This window comes from Zootoca vivipara, chromosome 14, assembly GCF_963506605.1.
Source record: "Zootoca vivipara chromosome 14, rZooViv1.1, whole genome shotgun sequence".
Taxonomy (NCBI): Eukaryota; Metazoa; Chordata; class Lepidosauria; order Squamata; family Lacertidae; genus Zootoca; species Zootoca vivipara.
The window spans coordinates 20,519,769-20,543,707 of record NC_083289.1 but is presented as its reverse complement, the minus strand read 5'-3'; the positions used below and the strand labels follow the sequence as shown (position 1 = coordinate 20,543,707).

The 23,939-nt window shown below is 47.1% G+C and overlaps 1 protein-coding gene across 1 annotated transcript in view; it reads right to left on the bottom strand.

Annotated features, from left to right (window-relative positions):
- The window catches only part of CHSY1 (chondroitin sulfate synthase 1), a 91,645-nt gene extending 70,208 nt beyond the window's left edge, over nt 1-21,437 (bottom strand). Inside the window, exons 1-2 of the mRNA XM_035130563.2 lie at nt 20,291-21,437; nt 6,604-7,099 (exon numbers count right to left, since the gene is read on the bottom strand). Coding sequence (XP_034986454.2) covers nt 6,604-7,099; nt 20,291-20,607 — 813 coding nt within the window. The 5' untranslated portion in view covers nt 20,608-21,437. The remainder of the gene's footprint in view (nt 1-6,603; nt 7,100-20,290) is intronic.
- Nucleotides 21,438-23,939: the final 2,502 nt, after the last annotated feature.

Genomic DNA, 23,939 nt, shown 5'->3' with positions numbered 1-23,939 from the left:
AACGAATGTAGCCTTTGCTTCGTCGTAAAATATTTTGATTACTTAATAAAGTCGTTTTAAAAAACCCTACAGTACAAAGGTAAGAGGCACACCCACTGATCCACCCACTCTTACCTCTGCCCCATGTTCTCTTGTCTCTGGATCCGCTAGCCACTGGCATGTTGCCCTTGAGAAGTTTCCCGCAGGCAAATGCAGTCCTTTGGGCAAAAAAGGTTCTGCACAACTGCATTACAGCAACAACCAAGAACATGATTGTGAGGAGGAGGGGGGGGGAGAAGCCTGCAGCAATGCAAGAAAACGACACAACAAAGGATAAGGGAATGACACATAGGAATTGTGTCATGAACTCCAATGGCTATGGTCTACCTCTACGGTCCGGGGAGGTATGCATCTGAATAGCAGCTACTGGAAACTGCTAGAGGGAAGAGAGCTGCTGAATTCAGGTCCTACTTGTGTGCTTCCCGTTAGTTGGCCACTGCGAGAACAGGATGCTGGACTAGATGGGTCACTGGCCTAATCCAGCAGGACTCTTCTTATGTTCTAAACCGCATTGGGAAAACATAGAGTACGGTATAAAGAAGTGTCCTATGCATAGCTGTCAAGTTCTCACTTTTTTAAAAAAAGGGAAATTCCCTTATGCTGAATAGGCTTCCTCGTGAGAAAAGGGAAAACTTGACAGCTATGTCCCTGGGTCAGGCTATTGGTCTATTGACCTCAGTATTGTCTACAGACAATGCTGACAGATGCTCTCCAGTTTACAGCCACGATTTCTTCCACTCCAATGTGGGGGTGCTGGGGATGGACCTGAAACCTTCCGCACGCGATGCAGATGCTCTGCCACTGAGCTCAGACCTTACCACAGCTGTGTGCATTACCTGGAGCACACAGAGAACAACCTATCAGTGCTGGGTCTAAGATAGCTCTGGAGGGAGAACCAGGAACCTCTAGGCCACGTATCTTCAATCTATTCAGACTCAGGAATCACGTTTGACCCAGACATGCATCTGGGGACCCCATTCTTAATATTTTACCATATATTTGCATTGTGGGAGTGCTCCTGTTGCAACCCACCCTCTGAAGACCAGTGCTCTAGGCAAGAATTGTATGGGGGGAGAGTTCTAGTCTGACCAAAAGCCTTTGAACATGGGGCTGGGGGTGGGAAGAGTTGGCCTGGGAGGGGAAAGCAATCATGGGTCCTAGAAAAACTTGCCCTGGCCTGCAGTTTGCCCTACAGGGGCAGCAGTCCAGGGAATCATAGTTTCTGCAGCCCTCAAGACAGCAGCCAGATTTTAATGCAGCCTGCAGTGGTGAAAAAAGAAGGCTGCGGATCAGTGAATGGGATTGTTTCTGGCTGCCCTAGTGCCGTTTTGCCAGGAGACACACTATGCGCAAGAGTTTCCATCAAAGTCATAAGGTTCCACTTTGGTAAAGGAAGAGCAGGAGCTAAATGCTCTGTGCAAAAGAGAAGCCTGGCCATCACTCGCACCTTTAGAAACCACACAGAGGTTTATTTTGGGCAGCTCCCCCCACCAACCCTTTGTTTTCATTTCCAACTTCAGAAATACTTTGGTGTGTGTAGGGGTGTGGGGGGGTGTTGTTTTCACAAGGATAAGTTGCTAAGACTTGCAAGATGCAGAAACAGGAACAAACAAACCCACTTTCGGTTTTAAAAACTCAATGGGAAGAGGAATAAACTTTGCTCATAAAGACCCAGAATCTCCCTTCTTTTAAAGGGAATTTGCAAACAAGAACACAGAGGATTCCATGACTTTACACACTATGAAATGCCTATTGTTAGAAGAAGAAGAAATTCAAGACCAGCATATGGAGTGCCCCAAGTTCTTGATCATCTTTTTTGACACTGAGTATGTCAGAGGTACTTTTGCGTTTAAAACATTTTGTTGTTGAATTTTATAAAGAGAGGATTTATTGTATTTGCTTTTAACTTGAATGGGCAGTTGTGATGTTATCATCATAATATACCTTTCCACTTTATTATGTTTGTATGCTTATGGATGCCCAATTTATTTTGCTTTTAGGTTACGGTGGCCTTCCGGCTGCAAGCCATAAAGTTCTTAAGAAAACAACAAATGAAATTTCCAAGACAAATCACCGTAAGGTCCTTTCCCCACACAACCACCCATTCAGCTTGCCATTGCCTGCATTGCACGCCAATGCCCTATCAGTTTCAACAGCCAACAGCTTATTCCCTTAGGAGAGGTCATTCACTGGAAGCAGATTAACAGCGCATCTTCTCACGAAAGCTGGCCTCCCCTTCTTCCCAGGCACCAACCAACCCCATATATACAAAGCAGCTGCAGTGTCTACCCTCTCCCCTCCTCACTACTATCACCCGATGAAGGTCATTCGGAAGATACCAGGATTTAAAAGTAACTAATAAAGAATGCCCTGTCTTTTTAAGAAGTACAGCTGCACAATTCCTTTTATAATCTCCGGTGAAAAAGAAAGAGAGCTACTTTCTCAGGGGAAAGTTGGGCAGAATTGCCAGAGAGTAGTATTGTGGGGTGGCATAGAGATTACCTTTCTGTACCATCGCTTAGCTGCCATCTGCCCACATTATGTTCAAGGCAGGCTACAGATGCCCTTTAGTAGATTCTCACTTGGCTTTCAGGGTTTGACCTCTGTATACTGGTAAATAGCCTACAATAGGGCCAAATGAGACACAAAAGTGGCCTCTTTCCATTGATATGTATCAGGCATGCCCAACTCTCTAGAGACTGTGATCTCTAGAGACTGTGATCAGTATAATAAAACTGGCAGTGATCTACCCATTGTCATTGCCAAGAGTTGTTGAGCTTTTTGGGGGGGAGCATTGCCAAGAGTTGTTGAACTTTTTTGGGGGTGGGAGAAGTGCCCAGAGTTGTTGAGTTTTTCTTGGGGAGAACTGAGTTGTTAAGCTTTTTTTGTGGGGGGAGTGCCCAGAGTTGTTGAGCTTTTTCCCCCGGGGGTGCATAAAAACTCCACAACACCACTACGCTCAGGGAGGGGGATACAAGATTTCACAGCAGCAGAGGAATTGGGACATAGCGCCAGGGGAGGGGCACGGGACACGGAGTGACCGATCAGGAGCACGCAGGTTATCCATTTCTTCAATCGCACAATTGACCTGCAGCACCTCGGCGATCTACCTGTTGATCGCAGTCAACAGGTTGAACGTGTCTGATATATATAAATACAAATGCCATGCACATATAGAATGGGGTGTGTGCATTGTAGCTTAACAGTAAATGAAATGTGGAATGTCACAAGCAAATGGAACATCTGGGAGGCCAAGGAAGAGGACTTGCCATCATTCCCTCCCCACCAAGCATTTCCCTTTTGCAGCTGTCAGCCTCCTCTGGAGCCAGCTGTTATATCATCCAACCTGGTAAGGAAGATTTAAACCAGTCTGCTGAGGCTCTTTCAGTAAACTGGAAGTTTATTGCACATTAGCTTTCTCTTTGCTCTGTACTTATATATTTGTGTCGAGATTATTTTACGTTTTGAAATATTGAATTTATTCTATGTTTGCTAAATAGCTGATTTGTAAGAATATAAGAAGAGACCCGCTGGATCAGACCAATGGTCCGTCCAGTCCAGCATCCTGTTTCTCAAAGAGGCCAGCCAGATGCCCAAGGGAAACCCTCAAGCAGTTACCGTGCGCAAGAATGCTCTCCCTTCCTGTGGTTTCCAGCAACTGGTATTTAGAAGCACTGCTGCCTCTCAAGGTGGAGGCAGAGCATAACCACCATGACTAGTAGCCACTGATAGACTTACCCTCCAGGAATTTGTCCAACCCTCTTTTAAAGTCATCCAAGTTAGTGGCCATCACTGCCTCCTGTGGCAGTGAGTTCCATAGTTTTGTCCTCTATGTATGTATTGGTATGTTTTGCAAACTGGTTTTTCTCTACTGCGCATGCACACACCCTCAAAGTTCTGCATTTTGTTTCTTGCAAGCTATTTTTGGACACGGCTCACTGTGGGAAAGCGGCATACAAATGAAACAAAACCAAATCAAAATGTATCTCCTCTACTCTTATAGAATAACAAACACTATTCTATCGTCTCAAGTTTACTTCCAGAGTCAAAAAGAAGGAAAGCGTTTTGAGCAATGGACTGGGGGGCACAAGGGAGGATGTTTCTGTGCCCTGTTTACTGATAAACTAACCTCAACTCTCCAAACCCCTGCCTTAAAAATGGGCAATGCAAATAGGTGAATGATGACAGCCCACTCATTTTCTTGTTCAGCTCTCAATGGTGAGTCAGGTGCTCAAATAGGGAACTTGAGTCAAACCATTGATCATCTAGTTCAGTAGTCTACACTGACTGGTAGCAGCTTCCCAGGATTTTAGACAAAATCTCTCTCTCTCAGCTGTACCTGGAGGCACAGGGGTCATACTTTGGACCTCCTGCATGCAAGGCAGATGCCTGACCATTGAATTCCTTCCTCGGGGGGCTGTTTGGTTTCTTACAGGAGTATATTTTGCAGGTACATGTTTTAACCTTCCCCTCTACTTGGGTTCTCAAAGCTTGAGAGACAGAGAGTGCGACTTAAGACTGTGTATGCAAACAGGAAGATGAAATACAGAGTGATTCTGATCATTCAGGAACTGAGATCAGGGAGAAAAGGTAAGAGTTTATGCGAACAGTTTCAGAATAACCTCTCTTACAGACCAGTCAACTAAGAATACCAAAGCTAGCTTTCGGGTTTCAGGGTACTCTCCCTCAAGCTCAGCGCTAAAAAATTAAAAAGGGGAAAGAGGAATGCAATGGAGGTGGGGGAAAGAAATGGGTGTCACTGGTGCAAGGCATGTTAAAGTCCCATCTGCAAGGTGATTCAGGAAGCTCTTGCAAACTGGTTAGCTTTTGCATGGTGCAAAAAGATCGCAAGTTTCACCACAGGCTGACAAAGAACCAACGGTTACTTCCCTTTCGGAATAAATTTAAAATGCCAGAGGTTATTTAGATCTGTCTCTGGCACTAATTAAAAACACATGAGATGGTGGCGGTGATTACTAACAGTGCTATTTTTTTCAGCCGCCTTTCCTTGTAAATAAGAGAGCTGAAGAAAACAGAAAGACCTGGATAGCCCAGCCTCCCCCAGCCTGGAGTCTTCCAGATATCTTGGACTACAACTCCCATCATCCCCAGCCAATACACCTGATGGGAGTTGTAGCCCAAAATACCTAGAGGGCACCAGGTTGGAGAAGGCTCTGTTAATCGTTATCCTAGCAACACTGGAGACCGGTATATAAGCCAAACATCGAAATATTGCCTAATGGGAATTCTCCACACCTTTAACTTCCTATCTCAATTTAAGATTTCTGAGTTTGGGAGGTAGTTCACCAAGCTGCTGTCTTCAGCAAGATGTCCATAAGAGAAGAAAGGAAAACCACATTTTCTCCTTCAGTTATCCTCTGGGCTTTGCCTCAGTGCTAAAGAGCTTAAGGCAAGCTAGGGACTTACTGAACTGCAATGAACTTTTGCCTGAACCCAGTCCCTATAAACCAAACATAATCAAAATGTAACAAAGGGTACTCGCCAAAATTTTCTCATCCACACCCCCCCCACACCGCACAATGCATAGATGAATATTTCCCTAGATAAAAATTTAACCAAAATTCCTTAAAATCAAAACCATTAGATCTGAAAGCAGATTTCCTGGAAGGCCTCCAACGATCACACACAATTTGAGGAATACTAGTTTTCAGTCCATATGCTGTGGGTTGCTCAGGGGAGGGGGGAGAACACACACAGCAACAGAGATTTCCAGACAGATATGTCACCTAAATTTGCATTTTTCTCAAAGCACAACAGATCTTCATTAACATGACCTTAAAAAAAAGTATTAAAAAACAGTTAAAGCTCTCCCCATCAGCACTAGTGTAGTGGTAGATTCAGAATTTCAGGGTCCCTTCATAATGGCTACAGCAACACCCCTTCTAAGATTATACAACAACCAAATGAATGAATGAATGAATGAATGAATGAATGAATGAATGAATAAATAAATAAATAAATAAATAAGAGGCACTAGAATTATCAATGCTGATCTCCATGTGTTGCCTTTCATCTAGATCAGGCATCCCCAAACTTCGGCCTTCCAGATGTTTTAGACTACAATTCCCATCATCCCTTACCACTGGTCCTCTTAGCTAGGGATCATGGGAGGTGTAGGCCAAAGCATCTGGAGGGCCGCAGTTTGGGGATGCCTGATCTAGATGTACAATTTTCTGTGCACATGCAAGGACAAATAATTTGGAGTGTTCCAATGTCTTCTTTCTGAGTGACTTAAGTTGTGTTTTCCATGAAGTCCCATTATATGTAAGCACTGAAAACACAAGTTTCAGAAGAACCAAAAGCACAAGTTTCAAGAGAATGGTGTGCAACGGAACTTGCACACCGTTCTCTTGAAACTTGTGTTTTCAGTGCTCCTAAGTGCCTAGCTTTGGAGCACACAGTGGCCTAAATGCTCCCACCTTCCATGCTGATTGAGAGACTCTAGGATACTGGAGACATGGGCCCAGCTGCAGAAATAGCAAGAAGTCTTCAACACTCCCCTCCTCCCACACACTGATACCCCGGACCATACCAGTCACATACCTCGTAAGACCAGACGCACTGCACTCCTGCGAATCTCCGCACACATCTCCCAATCTCCACATCCTCGTGGGTCGTGTACATCTCTCGAAGGCACTCCCCGATATGAGGGACCATCCTCCGCAGGACTTCCCGGCTCATGATGACGCCCGGGCCCCCCATGCAGAAGTTCTCCCCGGGCTCCAAGGCCAGCTTCCCCATTTCTTCTGTGGTGCCCAGACCCGTCTGCCCAAGGAAGAGGGGCTCGCTGCTGTTCAAGCTCCGAAGGAAGTTCTCCAGCTTGTCTCCCTTGACGTAAACATCGTCGTCTGCCCGCATGAACCATTCATACTGGTCCAAGTAGTGGTCATGCATGTACTTGAGCATCATGAACGATTTCTTCTGGGGCGGGTAAGAGTCATCCACACCAGGCAGTGGCACGATGGGGATGGGGAGAGAGGTGTCTGAGCCCTCGCTGGAGAAGAACTCAACCTTGCCAGGGATGGTGCTGGACCACGTTCTGCAGAGTAGAAGACCAAAAACCAATTACGCAAAACTGCTCTGTTTGTGCATATTCACAATCACAACACCTTTATTGCATACAGTATATAAAACAATAGAATCATATAAACCATGTATATATAGAATGATTATAAAACACACAATGAATAGGGGGAAAGGGTGGGGGATAGGGAATCCTCAGCAGTCACTATTGGGTAGGCCAGATGTACTAGATTTGATTTCAAAAATCCTGGTCTGGTATTGCACCATAACTCTAGTACAGGGGAGTCGTCCCTCAACAGGAACTGGACCACGTGTTGTTTATTGGAAGGGGCCCTGAGCCACAAAGAGGGCATCGAAGGGCCGACGCAGAAGATGTTAGAAAAAGGGCATTCCAGAATCATGTGGTCCATAGAGTCCGGCACATTCTGGCCACAGGGGCAGAGTCTATTCTGGTAGGGGATGCCCTTAAGCCTTCCGGATAGCACAGAAGACGGAAAGGCGTTTAAGCAGGCCAACATAAATGCTCTACAGTGTGATGGCGTGGTCATATCATAAAAGTAGTTAGGCATCATTCCATGATGGGGTTGCAGCCCCAGATAGGCAGGGGAACATACAGAGGGCTGAAAAGGATAGTTTTTTTGAAATTCATTATCTAGCAGCCTCTGCTTAATAAGTGTAAAAATGTGTGATTCCTCGAATAGCAAGAGGGAATCCACAGTAAAGCCTATTTGCCTAAGTTTAATATTCGTGGAGACTGTAGGAACATAGGAAGCTGCCTTCTACTGAGTCAAACCATTGGTCTTTCTAGCTCAGCATTACACAGGTTGCTGCTCTGCAGGGGTTCAAGCAGGAGATATTCCCAGTCCTACCTGAAGATCTTGGGGGGAAAGCAGGTGCTCTGCTGTTCTAAGCACTGGACAGGTGAGGTCTGGTAATGACCAAAGAGGCATTGCCTATGTTTTGATTGGCACATGATCTTTAATGGCCACAGCTTAGTGGAAGAGCATTTGCTTTGCAGGCAGAAGGTCCCACATTTGATTCCTGACATCTCAAGGTAGGGCTGGGGGAGAACTCCATCTGAACCCCTGGAGAGCTACTGCCAGTCAGTGTAGCCGATGCTGAGCTAGCTAGACCAATGGGTCTAACTCACTGTATTGATAAGAGCCCTCTGCCCTGGCTGTAGAGCTGTGCTTATTGTGACCAAAATCCCAAAAGAGGGCATCTCATCTATATCTCATTTCTAAAGTTTCCTACCCGTTGACCTGAGGAAGGATCCTGCTGAACAGTAAGAGGGTTTTCTCTGATAAGACAGATGGGGTGAAGTACTTGTCCTGAAGCCGTCCAAGAAATTAACCCAAATCATTTCTTTTGACCTAGGGACTGAAACCTAGGTGTTTAAACACATACCCATAACCATAAGCTGATTAATTTCAGGTATAGACAATCCAGAGTCTTTAGACCAAGCACTTTCCAGTCCATATGAATTCACATTTTGTCATTCTTTGAATGAACATAGGAAGCTGCCTTATACAGTCAGAGCCATAGTCCTTGGACATTCCCATCCCTTCCTGATGATGCTGGGGATCAGACATGAGGCCCCTTCCTGACAGTGTACCCTCAGCCCATGAATGTAAGGTTTATTCAAGGACCTTTTGCAAGGGAGTTTGTTGAATGCTTTATGGAGGTTCAAGCACATAATGTCTAAGAGGGCATCCTCATCTATGTGTGTGTTGACATTCTCTAAGAGGCTTGTGAGTTGTGGCAGCTGAAGCAGATGAAGAGTTGTGGTGCCAAAATATCTGGCGAGCACCAAGTCGGGAGAGGCTGCCGTAGTGTTTGATATTGCTTTGTCTGAATCCACCGGGTATGTATTTCAGTGTGAGATCCTATAATTTTAACAGTCACAAGCAGTAATGATTGGGCACACTGCAAATCTGTTCAGAATCCCTCAACAGTGCATTACGGCAGAACCAAGCTAATCTGGACAGCAAGGCCACACTCAAAACCATACGCTATTCCCAAAGTGGTTTAACAATCAATCCCTCTTTTCCAGGGAACTCTGGGGATTGTACATTTGGCAGGGGAGTAGCTGTGCCCTAACAACTCTCAGCACCCTTAGCAAACTCAGCACCCTTAGCAACTCCCAGGATTTTTTAGGGGGAGCCATGATTGTTTAAAGTGAAATCATGGTGCTTTAAATGTATGGTGTGAAGAATGCGACCTACTGTAACATAGACTGCTGTCGCCACTGTAATGCAAGGTTTCTGTTGCAGGTCTCTCTCAAGTCAGACCCAAAAAACAAGAGCCACCCAAGGGACAATTATGGCCAACATACACATTCAGTCTCTGCTCCACGCTTTCAAAGACCATGAAGTCTAGACTACCCAATGTTCTCTTCTCAAATTTCCACCTATAATTTCTACCTACAAGAAGTGTGCTTTTGGCAGGAAAAGATGATGAGAGAGAAAGTCTCTGCTCAGTAACCAGATAGTTTTATAGCCGCCACCTTTTCTTCCTTCCCTGAACAAAGGTAGAACATTTTTAGTTATGTTAGACAGCTTTGTTCCAGACATTATCGGTGTTCAGAATCTGACCTGAAAACACTCACGAGGTGCAAAAATAAAGCACTCTTTAAACATGTTCTTCCTATTTTATACTGGGGACTCACCAATAGTTTTAGACAATAAACTGATCTGTTCACACACGACTAAGAAAAGGATGGAAAGACTATTTTATGTGGCATTAGAATTTAAAATACTCACACATTTTAAAATAATTTACATATACTTAAACTAGCAGCTTATTTGGAAACAGATGAAAGTAGTTTGGGTTTTTTCCCAGCATAATACCGTGTTTCTCATATTATAAGACATGTCTTATATTTATTTTTTCCTCAAAAAAACACACTATGGCTTATTTTCAAGGGATGTCTTATTTTTTTCCTCCTCCTTCTGCCGCGGCCGGCATTGCTGCTGCGCCTATCACTATGTCTTATTTTCGGGGTATGGCTTATATTCCTTGAATGCTTAAAAATCCTGCTATGGCTTATTTTATGGGTATGTCTTAAAATATGAGAAACAGGGTAAAATCAGAAGGAGCAGAAGAATTGCTGTTGATACGCCTAATACATATTAAAGTCGGCACAGTGGATTACCGGTAATTTATCAGAATTTTATCAACCCAGCCTGTCCTACAGATATGGACTGGATAACAACAAAATGAAATCTGACACTAATATATGTTAAGTGTAATTTAGGCTATAAAACACTTTTGCTGTCCAGGCACAGGTAAAGTATCTGGCAAGCCAATTAGAAAATAAGAAGGCACAATTTAAGATAGGGAATCTACTGTATTGAGATCCTACTTCTGTGAGCAGAGATGAGCCAGCCCTTCTGTGAATACAAAAGCTCACTGAGGTGTTTGCTTCAGCCGGAGCACCATTATAGTAAAAGCAGGCAGTCAAAATAATAAAAAAGAACAGGAGTTAGATTTGGACATTTGGCACCACCAAGAAAGGAGAACAAGGGGGGTCTTGAAGTTGCTCATCAACAGTTAGCAGCACAGACTGAGCCGGGTCACCTGATCACAGTCCCTTCCCACTAAGGTGATAAGTATTTCTGTTTCAATTACAGTAATTACGGTATTTCTAAATGTGTATCGATACACATTAGCAGATGCAAATCTGTACCTGCTTTTGTCTTCTTTCTCGGTGATGTGTTTCCTCTTTTTTAAATGACGCGGCAGGCCGTTTGTTAAAAAAAAAAAGGGGTCTCTACTCTGCCTCCACTGTCGGAGCCTGTGTGCTTCTGAAGACTGGTTGCTGGAAGCCGCAAGAGGAGAGAGTGGTCTTGTGTTCAAGTCCTGCTTGTGGGACTCCTATTGGGGCATCTGAGTGGCCCCTGTGAGAACAGGAGGCTGATCCAGCAGGCCTCTTCTTATGCTCCTCCCAATTGCATTTTTTGGGGGAGGGGGAGAGACCACTCTTCTCTGCCCCTCCCCCCTTTCTCTCACCTTGCCAATTCGGGTTTGTTTTTTTAAGCCCAGACCAACACAACTAGGGCTTAGTGTACGCAACTAGTTTCAAAACAACCAAACACAGAACATATTTGATTCATTCTTTAGAGATCGCATCCAGGAAACAAAAGTTTCTCCTCCCTAAAATTAAACAAAAGTCAACCCGAGGCAGCTTCTTCCCCACAACCACCAAAGCCAGAAAGAGATAAACAAACATTAATTTTGGGTTTCTTCCCTTCTCTGGGTGTCACAGGTTGAAATACAGAAACTCAAGGCAGAAACTGTAGGGATCTGCAATCGTTCAGAGGCCACAAAGTTAAGCATTTGGTGTGTGGGATTTTGTGTGTGTAAAAAAACAACACCAAAACCCTGTTCTTGCTTTCATTATGAAGGCAGCTTTACCTTATAAAAGCACTCCGCCAACCCCACCCCACCCCACACAGATTCATCTGATAAAGTAGCAAGATTAGGTTCTCCCAGCTACTCCTGTTTAATGACTTCACAAAAGCAAATTAATTCCCTTACTTGCTTCCCTGCACCATGAAAAATTAACTGCTCCAAGTCATGACTGGCAGAAAATACAGGCAGGCAGTTTCATTTGTACAAAAGATGAGCTACACCTAAGGCAGTGGTTTTTCTAAGCATCTGCCTCAAGGAATCAGTTCCACAGACACTAATCTGCAGAGGAATTCCTTTGAGTTACTCTTCCCAGGTGGGCACCTCAGGTCACAATAACCTGGATAGGTGCAGTGTTCGGAGTGCTGCATTGGGAGATCTGGGTTCAAATCCCGAGGGCCTGACAAGAACTTTCAGCCTAATCTACCTCGCAGGGCTGTTGGGGTGATAAGGGAGGGGGAAGAATTTGCATCACACCGAGCTCTTTAGAGGTAGTTTAGGGTAACCTTGTAAATAAATAAAAACAAAATAAACAAAACAAAACAGGGGAAGGAAACCGCCACCTTGGGTTCCACAGTGGGTGAAATAAATATTCACCTGGATATTGTGCACAATAAAATGAGGCTGGAGGATGCCTGACAGATACTCATCAGGCAAAGAGGACCATTCCCAATATTCTTTAAAGAGTTTTGTGGGAATTTGAACCATACCAAATAGATATATTATCTCAGCCTTCAGCAGCTTAGTGTCCATGGGACCACAGCTTCCCTCAGACCAACAGACCCAAACTAGCACTTTGTGTGACCTAAATCCCTCTGCGATGTGCAGTTCAATGTCAAGACATGTAGAGGTTCCTCAGCAGAGAAGCTGTATTGTAATTTCAACAATTTCAAGAGTTGGGTTAGTCTTTACAGTGTCACTTTTATGGCTTTAGAGTGAAGCATCTTCTTAAGTTCCTAGTTCATCAATAATAATCTTGGTCCTCAAGGCTTCCCAAAGGCACCTGGTTGGCCACTGTGAAAGCAGGTTGCTGGACCGGATGGGCCTTTGGACTGTACTACAGCCACTACCACAGGAAAGTCTAATTTAGGGCACTGGAAACTGCCTTATGCTTAGCTTGGTCACTGGTCCAGCTAGTCCAGCAATGCCTCTGAATACCAGATGCTGGAGAACATGGATGGGAGAGAAGGCTGACTGTGTTTTTACCCTCCTTGTGGACTTTCCATTGGCTTGATCTAGCATGGTTCTTCTTATCATCCAATTTACTATCTCCCAATCCATTCGGTGTGCTTTTTTTTTTAACACTGGCACATTTTTAAAAGAAAATACATAAAGAACCATGTGTTGGAAAGGAAATGCAGGAGTTGTTGGTTTTTTTGGCAGAATGTTGATCAAACAAACAAGATTTATGAAGGGGTGGACATTTACAGCTGAGATACTAAACATCTATAAGACACTAGCATCTCAGTGGCACAGACACTGGAAATCTGGTGATCGATAATTTAACAAAAAAAGCAAACTCTGCCAGTTAGTAACATAGGTAAGCTGGCTAATATGAAGCCAGGCCATTGATCCATCTAACTCAGTTTTGTCGACACTGACTGGCAGCGGCTTTCCACTGTTTCAGACAGAGGACATTCCCCAGCCCTACCGGGAGATGCCAGGAATTGGACCCAGGGAGAAGGCAAATATTCCACCATTGAGCTATGTCCCTTCTCCCAGCTCCTTCTTTAAGTGTCTCAGACCTGGCCTACAAAGTAGCAAAAATTACTGGTAGTTGTAGAATTGTATCACAAGAGTCTGCAGTAGAAGATAGCGTTTGTACATTCCCAGTGTGGGGAGCAGCAAGGAACTGTCTACCAGAAACCTAGCACACTAAGGTTCTAGCCCAGCCTACTCCCTGCTGGGCTAGTTTTCTGTCATGTAAGAAGGGCTGCTTCTTACATGAGGGAGTATTCAAACACTGCACCCCTATGCCAGCAGTCTGAAGTGGTACTGTCCATTCTACTACCTCGAGAGGACTCCACCACCTCATTCTGCAGCATGTGTAGTAGCTCCAGACTATATATGCACTCCTCCTGCTGTTAAAACCCTTACAGTGGCTTCCCATTGCCTTCTGGGTCTAATTTTAATCTCCATGTCTTTAGCTTCACTATTAGATAGATAGCATTTATATACCACATTTTCATAAAAGATCAGAGGTAGTGGACAGCAGCATTTTATAAAAAAACAACAACATTAAAAGCAATAGTACAAGAGAGTCGTTAAAATGACTGGCTACTCAAGAAAAAAATTAATAGCCCTGTTGGCATTATATATATAAAAAAAAGTATTCAAGAGGCACTTGGAAATAAAAAGCAAGGCTGCCTCTGCTGCATCAGTGTCGCACAGCAGAAGACCAGAGACACTAAATACCCAGCTTACAATTAATGCCAGTCGGGCCTCTGCAACTCAGGGGACAACAAACAGCTCTCCTCTGGATGATCACAGTGATAGGGCTGGGATGTAAGGGCTCAGGTGATCCTTAGGCTATCCTGGTCACTTGTTTAGAGGCCTCTGTAGCATTTTCCCAGCCTGTATATGGGTACTTATTTTCCCACTCTTTGCCCAAACATACCCCTACATCCTGAAATACTTTTCCCATTCCCACTTACTGCTCTTACCCCTCGAACTCTTGTTGTTTCTGAAAGTGTATGCAAAACCACCTCCCTTCCTTAAAAGGTTCCTCAAAACTGACCTTTGCTGCACATACACATTATGCTTAATTGCAAATAATAACCTTGGCACACATTCGCCTCGGTATTCTCTCCTGCCTCTCCACTTCCATCTCTTCTATTGTGCGCCCCATTGACTATTTCACCACTGCAAGCTCTGTGAGGCCAAGGAAGGGGCTGCAACTTGCTTTTGCTATGAAACTTTGCAAAGCTCATGGGTTACATGCATGCCGTGCATACCTGAACAAAGCAATCAAGTTAAGGCTACCTATATACCAGAATAAGCAAACCAGTGAAGCCTTCTCTGAATTCCTGCATTACAGGGGGTTGGACTAGATGACCCTCAAGGTAGCTTCCAGTTCTTACAATTCTATGATTCTAGGAAATCAAGAGTTAGGTTCTCAAAAAGGATAGTTTCCGTTACATGCAACACTTAGTGTCACCTATGTGGGTTTTGCGCATTGGGGGGGGCTAGAATAAGGGATAACAGGCTTGAGTTTAAAAAGCCTGGTGAATTACCCAGGACAACATGGCTATGACTCAATGGCTACTAGCCATGATGCCTTTGCTCTGCCTCCATGGTTGGAGGCAGCAATGTTTCGGAATACCAGTTGCTGGAAGCGACAGGAGGGGGAAATGCCCATCTGCTCAGATCCTGCTTGACGGTTTCCCACAGGCATCTGTTTGGCCACTGCGTGAACACGGTGCTGGACTAAATAGGCCATTGGTCTGATCCCCCAAGGTGTTTTTCTTATGTAGCCTACAAAGGGCTAAGGTTCAGGGGAAGAGAACACGTATTTAAAAGGCGATGGTCTCATGGTCGTTATCCTGCAGCTCTATTCATTATTTTCATTGCCATGATCCTACACTTTGTCGGTGGGAAACTCCCCACCGGAGTAGAAATCATATATCGAACAGATAGAAAGCTCTTCAATCTGAACAGGCTGAAAGCAAAAAGTAAGGTTACCGTAACTTCCGTCAAAGAGCTTCAGTATGCTGATGTCAACGTAGTGTGCGCACGCTCAGAGGATGACCTCCAAACCATCTTTGCAGAAGCTTACGAAAACCTTGGACTATCACTCAACATCCAAAAAACCAAAGTGCTGCACCAACAAGTACAAAATAACACCTCTGCAGCGCCACAAATCCAACTCAGTGGTGTAACGTTGGAAAATGTTGATCACTTCTCCTACCTAGGCAGTTACCTTTCCACAAGGGCCAACATTGATGCCGAAATCCAGCATTGCCTGAGCTCTGCGAGTGCGGCTTTCTCCCGATTGAAGTGCAGAGTGCTTGAGGACCGGGACATTCGCAGGGAAACTAAAGTGCTTGTTTACAAAGCTATTGTACTACCAACCTTACTATATGCTTGTGAAACATGGACCACTTATAAATGCCATCTCCAACTCCTCGAAAGATTCCATCAACGGTGTCTCCAAAAATTTTTACACATCACTTGGGAAGACAAGCGAACTATTATCAGTGTACTGGAAGAAGCAAAGATCACCAGTGTTGAAGCAATGATACTTCAACACCAACTTCGTTAGACTGGTCATGTTGTGCGGATGCCTGATTATCGTCTTCCAAAGCAACTACTCTATTCTGAACTTAAAAATGGAAAGCGTAATGCTGGTGGTCAGTGCAAAGAGTAAAGAGCGTAAAGAAGTTTAAAGACTGTCTCAAGGCAAATCTTTAAAAATGTAGTATAAACACTGACAACTGGGAAACACTGGCCAGCGAGCGCTCCAGTTGGAGAACAGCCTTTACCAAAGGTGTCATGGGCTTTGAAGAAACTTGATCTCAGGATGCAAGGGAGAAACGTGTTAGGAGGAAGGCACGCTTGGCAAATCCACACCATGATCAACTCCTGCCTGGAAACCAATGTCCCCACTGTGGAAGGATGTGTGAATCCAGAATTGGCCTCCACACTTACGGACCCATTGTTAAAATTGTGTTTATGGAAGACAATCTTACTCAGCTATGAGTGATCGCCAAAGAAGAACGTCCAGTTAAAATAACCCAGGTAGCAACGTTGAAAAAAGATCTCTGGCTACAACATTGAAAAACGACTGAGCCAATGAATTGCTTTGGATTTCTGTGTATTGTACAGCCAACACTCTGGTGGTCTGTGTGTTAGTTAACAAAGCACTTCACCTTGCAATCTTCACAATTCTAGACCCAAAAGAAACCCCTCAAGCAGCAAATCTATTGGCTCCCTGGAAGTTGAACTTTCTGTATATGGTAAAGGGATCGGGGGGGGGGGGTGAGTGGGATAAAATAATTTCCCAATCAATCAATTACATTTTTAAAAGCTTCCACTCCGTTAGAAGCGGGGGGAAAGAAAATGAGCTGGTTTCAATTACGGGCTCGTTTGTGCCAGAATCCTTGCCAAAAGTTATAATTCAGTACATGAACATTAGCTTCTTACAGCCTCGCTGAGAACAAGGGTGCTTAATCGATGCCACCTAAATGATTCGGAGGAAAAAAGATGAGCCATGAATGAAGGAAGCCTCTTAAATCACGGCTCTCAGGTGGACTGCAGGCGCCAGTTTTGCTGAATAATACACCATGCATTTAAAGTACTATAGTACCACTTTAGCAGTCATGTCTTCCCCCAAATAATTCTAGGAGCTGCAGTTTCTTAAAGGTGCTGAGCATTGTTTGAACTCTATTCCCCTCCAAGAGCTACAATTTCCAGAGTTCCCTGGAAAGAGGGATTGGTTGTTAATTTACTGGGAATTGTAACTGTGAGGGGAATAAGAGTTTTAAATGTGTACAATGGAAGCTGAGTGCAGAAGGTAAGACCCCCTGTTGTGAAAAGAAATCCACCTAAAGAGCCTTCTAGCCTGCAATATCCTATCACTTTCTCCTAATGTCCCATTATACTCTCAGCACAACCCAAGGAACAAAACCCAAAATGGAAGCTATGCAGGCCGGGGCATGCTTGGTTCTTAATGCTTTTGGGTCCCAAGGTGCAGGGAAGAGGTTTGCCTATTGTCCCTCCTGCCCCTGTCCCCGCCCCCCCCCCCCCCAGATTCCTGACTGTCCCCTTTCTCTACTATTGTATGGAGGAGCACAGGAACATTGGAAGCTGACTTGTACAGAGTCAGACCATTGGTCCATCCAGCTCAGTACTGTCTACACTTTCTGGCAATCTCTCTCCAGGGTTTCAAGCAGGAAGCGTTTCCCAGCCCTACCAGGAGATGCTAATGATTGAAGCTTGGACCTTCTGCATGCAAAGCAGATGTTCTACAACTGAGCTGCAGACCTTCCCCGGAAGCATTGCATTCCCAAGTCCAATGCATTTGCAAGCATTGATTTGGTTTGAGGGCTAAACCTGCCCACCACTAACATTGGATGGCCTAACATCTGATAGCTTGCACCTCGAGAGGATATGATGCATATATGCCCTTCACGCGCTATGCCTTTCATAAAGGCAGACATTTATACCTGGCTCTCAGAACACTGTTGCAGGAATTGAAGTCAGGCCAGCTTGTCTGCTTTAGGGGTTGAAGAAAGGACTTGAACTCTCCACACACACACACACACACACACACACACACACACGTTCCTGCCACACACTTGATCAAATCTAATAGTCCTTTAGGGGAACCTGTGACCATCCAGATGCCATCGGACTACATCTCCCACCATCCAATGCATGGCTAAACTATGGAACTCACTTCCGCAGAGGGAGCGATGCCTTCCAACTTGGATGGCTTAAAAAGGATTAGTAGTACAACAAGACTAGCAATGTATACTAGACATGATGGCTATGCTTTGCCTCAGCAGGTGGAGGCTGCAGTGCTTCTGAATACCACTTGCTGGAAACCACAGGAAGAAAGAGTGCTGATGTGCTCCCACAAGCACCTGACTGGTCACTGTGAGAACAGGATGCTGGACCAGACAGGCCACTGGCCTCTTCTTATGTTCTTATCCCTGATCATGGTCCATGTTGGCTGGGGCGATGAGCTGGAGTCTTAACTATCTGTAGGGCCACAGACTACCCACCTGCATTATAGAGAAGGGGATATTCAACCTGCAGCATGCATCACACTCCTGGGAATTCCTCCCCCCCCCCTTGCAGAGGAGACATTAAGCTGAGAATTCCACCATCGCCAACAGGCTGTTCTGTGTCTAACCTATTACATCACTTCCTACCTAAGCAGCTTGAATTTAGTAATTCTTGTGGTATCTGCCACAAGCAGAGGAAGAGACTCAGACTGAAGAAACAGGGGGAGAAGAGCCAAGGAGGCCCAGTGGTAGAGCATCGTCTTTTGATGCAGAAGGTCCCTGGTTCAATCCCCACCATGTCCTGCAGAAACCCTGCAGGGCGGCTGCCTGCCAATGCAGGCAACACTGAGCTAGCCAGTGTAGCCGACTCTGCGTAAGGCAGCTGTCTGTGTTCATTCAAAGAACATCAAAATGTGAATTCATATGGACCAGAAAGTGCTTGGCCTAAAGACTCTGGGTGGTCTATATCTGAAATTATTTCCCTGTGGTTGTGTGTTGAGTCCAGTATCCTATTCTCACAGTAGCCAACCAGATGCCCCAATGGGAAACCCACTAGCAGGACCCAAGCGCAAGAGGACTGGCCCCCTCCCCGCCACCCCGGCATTCAGAAGCATCACTGCCTGCAACCATGGGGGAAGAGCAGAGTCGAAACTCGGGTTTCAATCGTTTGGTCAAATTAAGCTGTTTTGGTTTCATCCCTTGGACAGACGCAGGGCAAATATTTCACCCCACATGTCTTATAGGATAAACCCCCGTTACTGTCCAGCAGGATCCTTCTTCAAGTCACCGAGCAGGAAGCTTTAGAAATGAGATAGAGATGAGATGCCCTCTTGGGGGATTTTGATCACAACAGCAGGCACACAAAGCTGTTATAAAGATTGGCTGCCCATCAGGACGCAGGCAAGGCCTCCCTGGTCAATCCCAGTGCCCATCTGTCAGTGCTTAAGAGAAGCCAGCAGGTATTCAGCAAGACACCCCCCTCCTGGAATTATGAAGCAGGTTTGAGATGCTTATGGGGAGGGGGGAGGGGAAATAAAACAAGATTCCCTTCCTCTCTAATGCAAGCCTTTATCTTCTTAACAGATGGAAAGCTAGCAGCACATATACAAAGGAAGCAAGCTGGTCTCAGTCTCTCTCCCCTCCGCTCCAGAGATCCCCAAACCACCTCCACCAAAACCAAGGGAGGGTGTGTCGTGTGTTTTCACATACAGAATTATCATGCCAAGGAAGCTAACTGGCAGAACTTACAAGCCGCATTCCCTATGCCAGGGATTGTTCTCTTGTGAGAGAGGGCCGCCAGAGAGGAGTGGCTCTCACATCTCTGAAGAGCAAGGAACAGGCAAAAGAAAACCCTGGGAATGAATTATTGGGAGAGGACGACAGGTGAGAGGGTTCTCTCCCCATCTCCCATGCGCAGTGGAAAGAGAGACCCGTTTAACATGTACCATGTGGTTGTGCAGAGTGGGAGGAAGGTGATGGGGTGTCAATGAGACAGGCCTTGCCACATGCATTGCTGGGCACGGAAGAGAGATGCAGGATAGCAGTTAATTGCAAGGTAAAAGCTAGGAAGACAGGGAGCTGCCTTATGAGTCAGACCACTGGGTTCATTTAGCACGGGGGCTGTCTACGGGGACCGGCAGTGGCTCTCCATGATTTCAAGCTGGAGCCTCTGCCAGTCCTCCCTAGAGGTTCTGGCGACTGAACCCCCAGACCTTCTGCATGCCTTACCACTGAACCACAGTTTTTCCTAACAAAGTAAGGTTCTAGTCCTCATTGTTCTGAATAAAAAGTTGACTGAAATGGGAAGCTTCTTTACACCGAGTTAGATCACTGGCCCATCCAGCTCAGTACTCTCTCAGTGACTCTCCAGGGTAGAGGACTCTCCCAGCCCTACCTGGAGATGCCAGGGGATTGAACCTGAGACACTCTGAATACAAAGCAGCAGCAATGAGCCATGTCCTGTCCCACAAATGGGTGTTAGAAGCCTTCCTAACCAACAGATGGCAAATTACCGGTAAGTCTGTGGTTCAGAAGGCGGGTGGGTGGGAGTGAAGAATGGAGGTCCTCACCTGTAAGCCGCCACTGCTCGGTTCTGCAGGTATTTCTGAGCCGTCATGACCCCCACGAAGAGGAAGTTCTTGGCAGGCAGGATCTCGCCTTGGTGCTCGGCAGGGTCCTGATGCCACAGCAAGGCCCCCCGGGAGTCTCGGTGCAGCAGCCCCGCACTGGCCTTTGTCCGGCACCCTTCCAGGCTGGCCTTCCGCCGGTGCTGTCCTGCTCTCTTCAGCTCCGAGGCTCGAGGGAGGATGAGCCGGGAAGCCAGGATGAAGCCCAGCACCAGACCGAGCAACACGCTGAGCCAGGAGCGGCGGCTTCTGCCAGCCATTCCCCACCCCCTGCCTCAGCACACCCAGGGCCCCCCAAAACAGACACACACACCCCCTCAATTTCAAATCTCCAGAACAGGACGCCTTCTCTTTCTGTCCCTTGGCCACACACTAGAGCTTCCCCCAAAACAGGAAGCACCCCAAGAGTAGTGCGTGGGGGGGGGTAGGTCTGAGCTCTGGAATCCGAAAGGGGGGCTTTCTCCGCCTTTTAAGGCCTCACTCTTCCTGTCCTCCCCAGATATCCCAGTCCTCTGCCACCTACCTCAGTTCTGAGCTTTTCTGTATCCCTTCTTCCCACAAACTCAGCAGGATTCCACCGCCCCACAACCTAACTGACCACTCCCCCTCCCCAAAGGAGACCTAACCACTCTTCCCAACTCCAGCGCGTTTCCTCCCCCCACCGCGCCTTGCTTAATCGGCTGCCTGCAAAAATAAAAATAAAAATAAAAAGCGCCGCCTTGCCCCCCTCTCTTTCTTGCTTAAGACACCCCCCCTCAAAAAAAGAGCAGCCCTCTCTTTATCTCTCTGCCGCCCCTTCTCTTTCCTGGCCGCCTCCTCCCCGCAACTCCAGCTGGGACACCCCCACCTCCTCGCTCCGGCTCAGGAGCGCCCCGCGCCCCTGGCCCTTCCTCCTTCTCCTCCTCCTCCTCCTCCTCGTCCTGCTCCTAGCCGGCCCGGCTGGGCTGCCCCGGCGGCGAAGGGAAGCTCAGCGTCTCCAAGAGCGCCGCGGCCATGGGGGAGCCTCCCGCTCCGCCTCCTCCGGCGGCGGCGGCGGCGGCTGTGCTGCTGTGCCGGGGAAGCGCGCTTTGTTCGGACGCCTCCGCCTCCGCCTCCGCCGCTTCTTCCTCCTCTCCCTCCGCCTCCTTTGCGGCCGCTAGTGCTGCCGTGGCTCGCCGCCTGGACGCAGCCCGGGGCCGCCGCCGCCTGCTCACCGGGCGCCCGCTGGCTCCGCCTGGCCCTTCTGCTGCTGCTCCTTCTGCGGCTGCCGCTCCTCCTGCCGCCACCACCTCCGCCGCCGCCGCTCCTGCCCGGCCCGGGGATACTGCCCGCGCATCCCCACACAGCTCAATTCGCCATGGCGCGCCGGGGCGGGGGGAAAAGAGGGCGGAGCGGGGAGGCGGAGGCGAGCCAGCCCCTGGCCGCCACCTCTCCGCCTGCCAGCCAGACGGCTCGGCCGCCGTTCGGGGCGCACGGAGCCCGGGCGCAGCGCAGCGCGTCCCGGACGCAACCCTCGGCCTCTCCCGCTCGCTCGCTCTTCGCCAACGGCGGGCTCCGAGGGGAAAAGGGGGTCTCTCCCGCACTTGGGGCACGGGCAGGCCGAGGGAGGAGGGAGGCTGCTGGCAGGGAAGCCGGGGGGCCCCGGAGAGGGAAGGCCGGCGGGGAGGAAGGAAAGGGGAAACGGGAGGGAGGCTCGAAATCGAGATTTTTTTGAATGACGACTCGCCTCGCCCGGCCACGGGGAAGGCCGCCTAGCCCAGCCTGGCAAATAAGAACGCGCGCAAGTTACTAGCCCCTAAGAACAAAAGTTTTGCTGCGTAAAGGGGGCTTGTTGTTATTTTGATTATATATTTTGTGGTTTTATATTTTGATTGTGTTCTGTGAACTGCCCTGAGACCTCCGGGTATAGGGCGGTATATAAATTCAATAAATGATAATAAATAATACAGGGTGAAGAGTCCTTTTAAAGAGGCCCCGTGGATACAGAGTACATATGTTTCACGGGGCCTCTTTTAAAAGACTCACCCTGTATTTATAAAGATCATCATTTATAAAGATCATTGGCTGCATCAGGCCAATGGCCCACCTGGTGCCAGACCAGGTGCAGGCAGGACCCGGGCACAAGAGCATGCTAGCATTCAGAAGCATTACTGCCTTCCACTGAGGAGGCAGAATAGTAGTCATCGTCCCTGGTAGCCATTGGTAGCCATTCTTCATGGAAGTTCCCAATCCTATTTTAAAGCGATCCAAATTTGTGGTCATCTCCAGCCCAGCCTTTGCCAGCTTGGGGCCACCTTTCCAGCTGTTTTGGACTATTGCTTCAACTGATGGGAACTGTCATCCGAAAGAGCTGGAGAGGGAGACCCAGAAATATTTACCCAAAGATTCCCTTGCTGTGAGTAAAAGTGAGGAAGCCAGAACCAGTCCTGCATTCTGGCTCCTAATGGCCCCCATATCTGGTGCATATACAGGGATAGACTGCCTCTGGACATGGAGGTTCTTTTCACCTGCCCTCAAGTGTTGCTAATAGCCAGAGACTTACCTGGTCCTTTTTCAGATGCTAGGAGCTAACTGGTTTGAAATGCCATTGATTTCAGTGGGCTGTATTTCTTAAGTTACATAATCAGTGATCCGATGTATGGTTAGGGCCCCACCTGTGCTATGCATTTAAAGCGCTATTATACCACTTTTAATAGTCATGGGTTCCCCCAAGAATCCTCCCCATTCCATGTACAACAGCCAACGAGACTGGCTATTGAATCTCACGTCAATGCTGGCAATAAGATAGGACCCTGCGCTGCACCTGAGGGTGGCAAACCTTGGAGGCACAAGGCTCTGTCAACTCCTTGCCACCTCTCAGCATCTGCCGTCTGAGACAGCTGCCTCACTGTGCCTCATGATGGGGCTGGTATGTTCTGTGTCTGCAGGCCCACCCAAAAGAGGGACAGTTAGCCTCAGACTCTGTAGATTAATGAGCCTCAATGCGGCCTCAAAATGAGCAGGTCTTCTCGGGGCTATCTTTTGTATCCTGGTTCCAGTACCTGAGGACATATGCGTGGTAATTTAAAGCAGGGGGCTGAGGGCCAAATGCAGCCTCCAAGCCTTTTTATCTGGGCCTCAGGACTTCCTCAGGCCATGCACACCATCTCCCTAGGCTAAATCCCTTCATCAGCCCTGCTTCACATTCCCTAGGCCAGGGGTGTCCAACTTCCAAGAGCAGGCATCCCCAAACTGCAGCCCTCCAGATGTTTTGGCCTACAACTCCCATGATCCCTAGCTAACAGGACCAGTGGTCGGGGAAGATGGGAATTGTAGTTCAAAACATCTGGAGGGCCGAAGTTTGGGGATGCCTGTCCAAGAGACTGCTTGGTCCTGATCTTCCAAGAGATCTCCCACTATAAATAAACTGGCAGTGATCTACCCATGGATCTACCCATTGGATTTCCCCTGGAATATTGCTCTGAAGGGAATGTGGCCCACCTCTAATTTAAGGTTTGCATGTAATTAAGGGAAGACTGGGTACACTGGCTGCAAGCATTTCAATGGGAAAAGTTATGTGGCGGTCACAATTCTAAGAGTCCAGGCTCTGCATGCCAAATATCCCAGATTCACC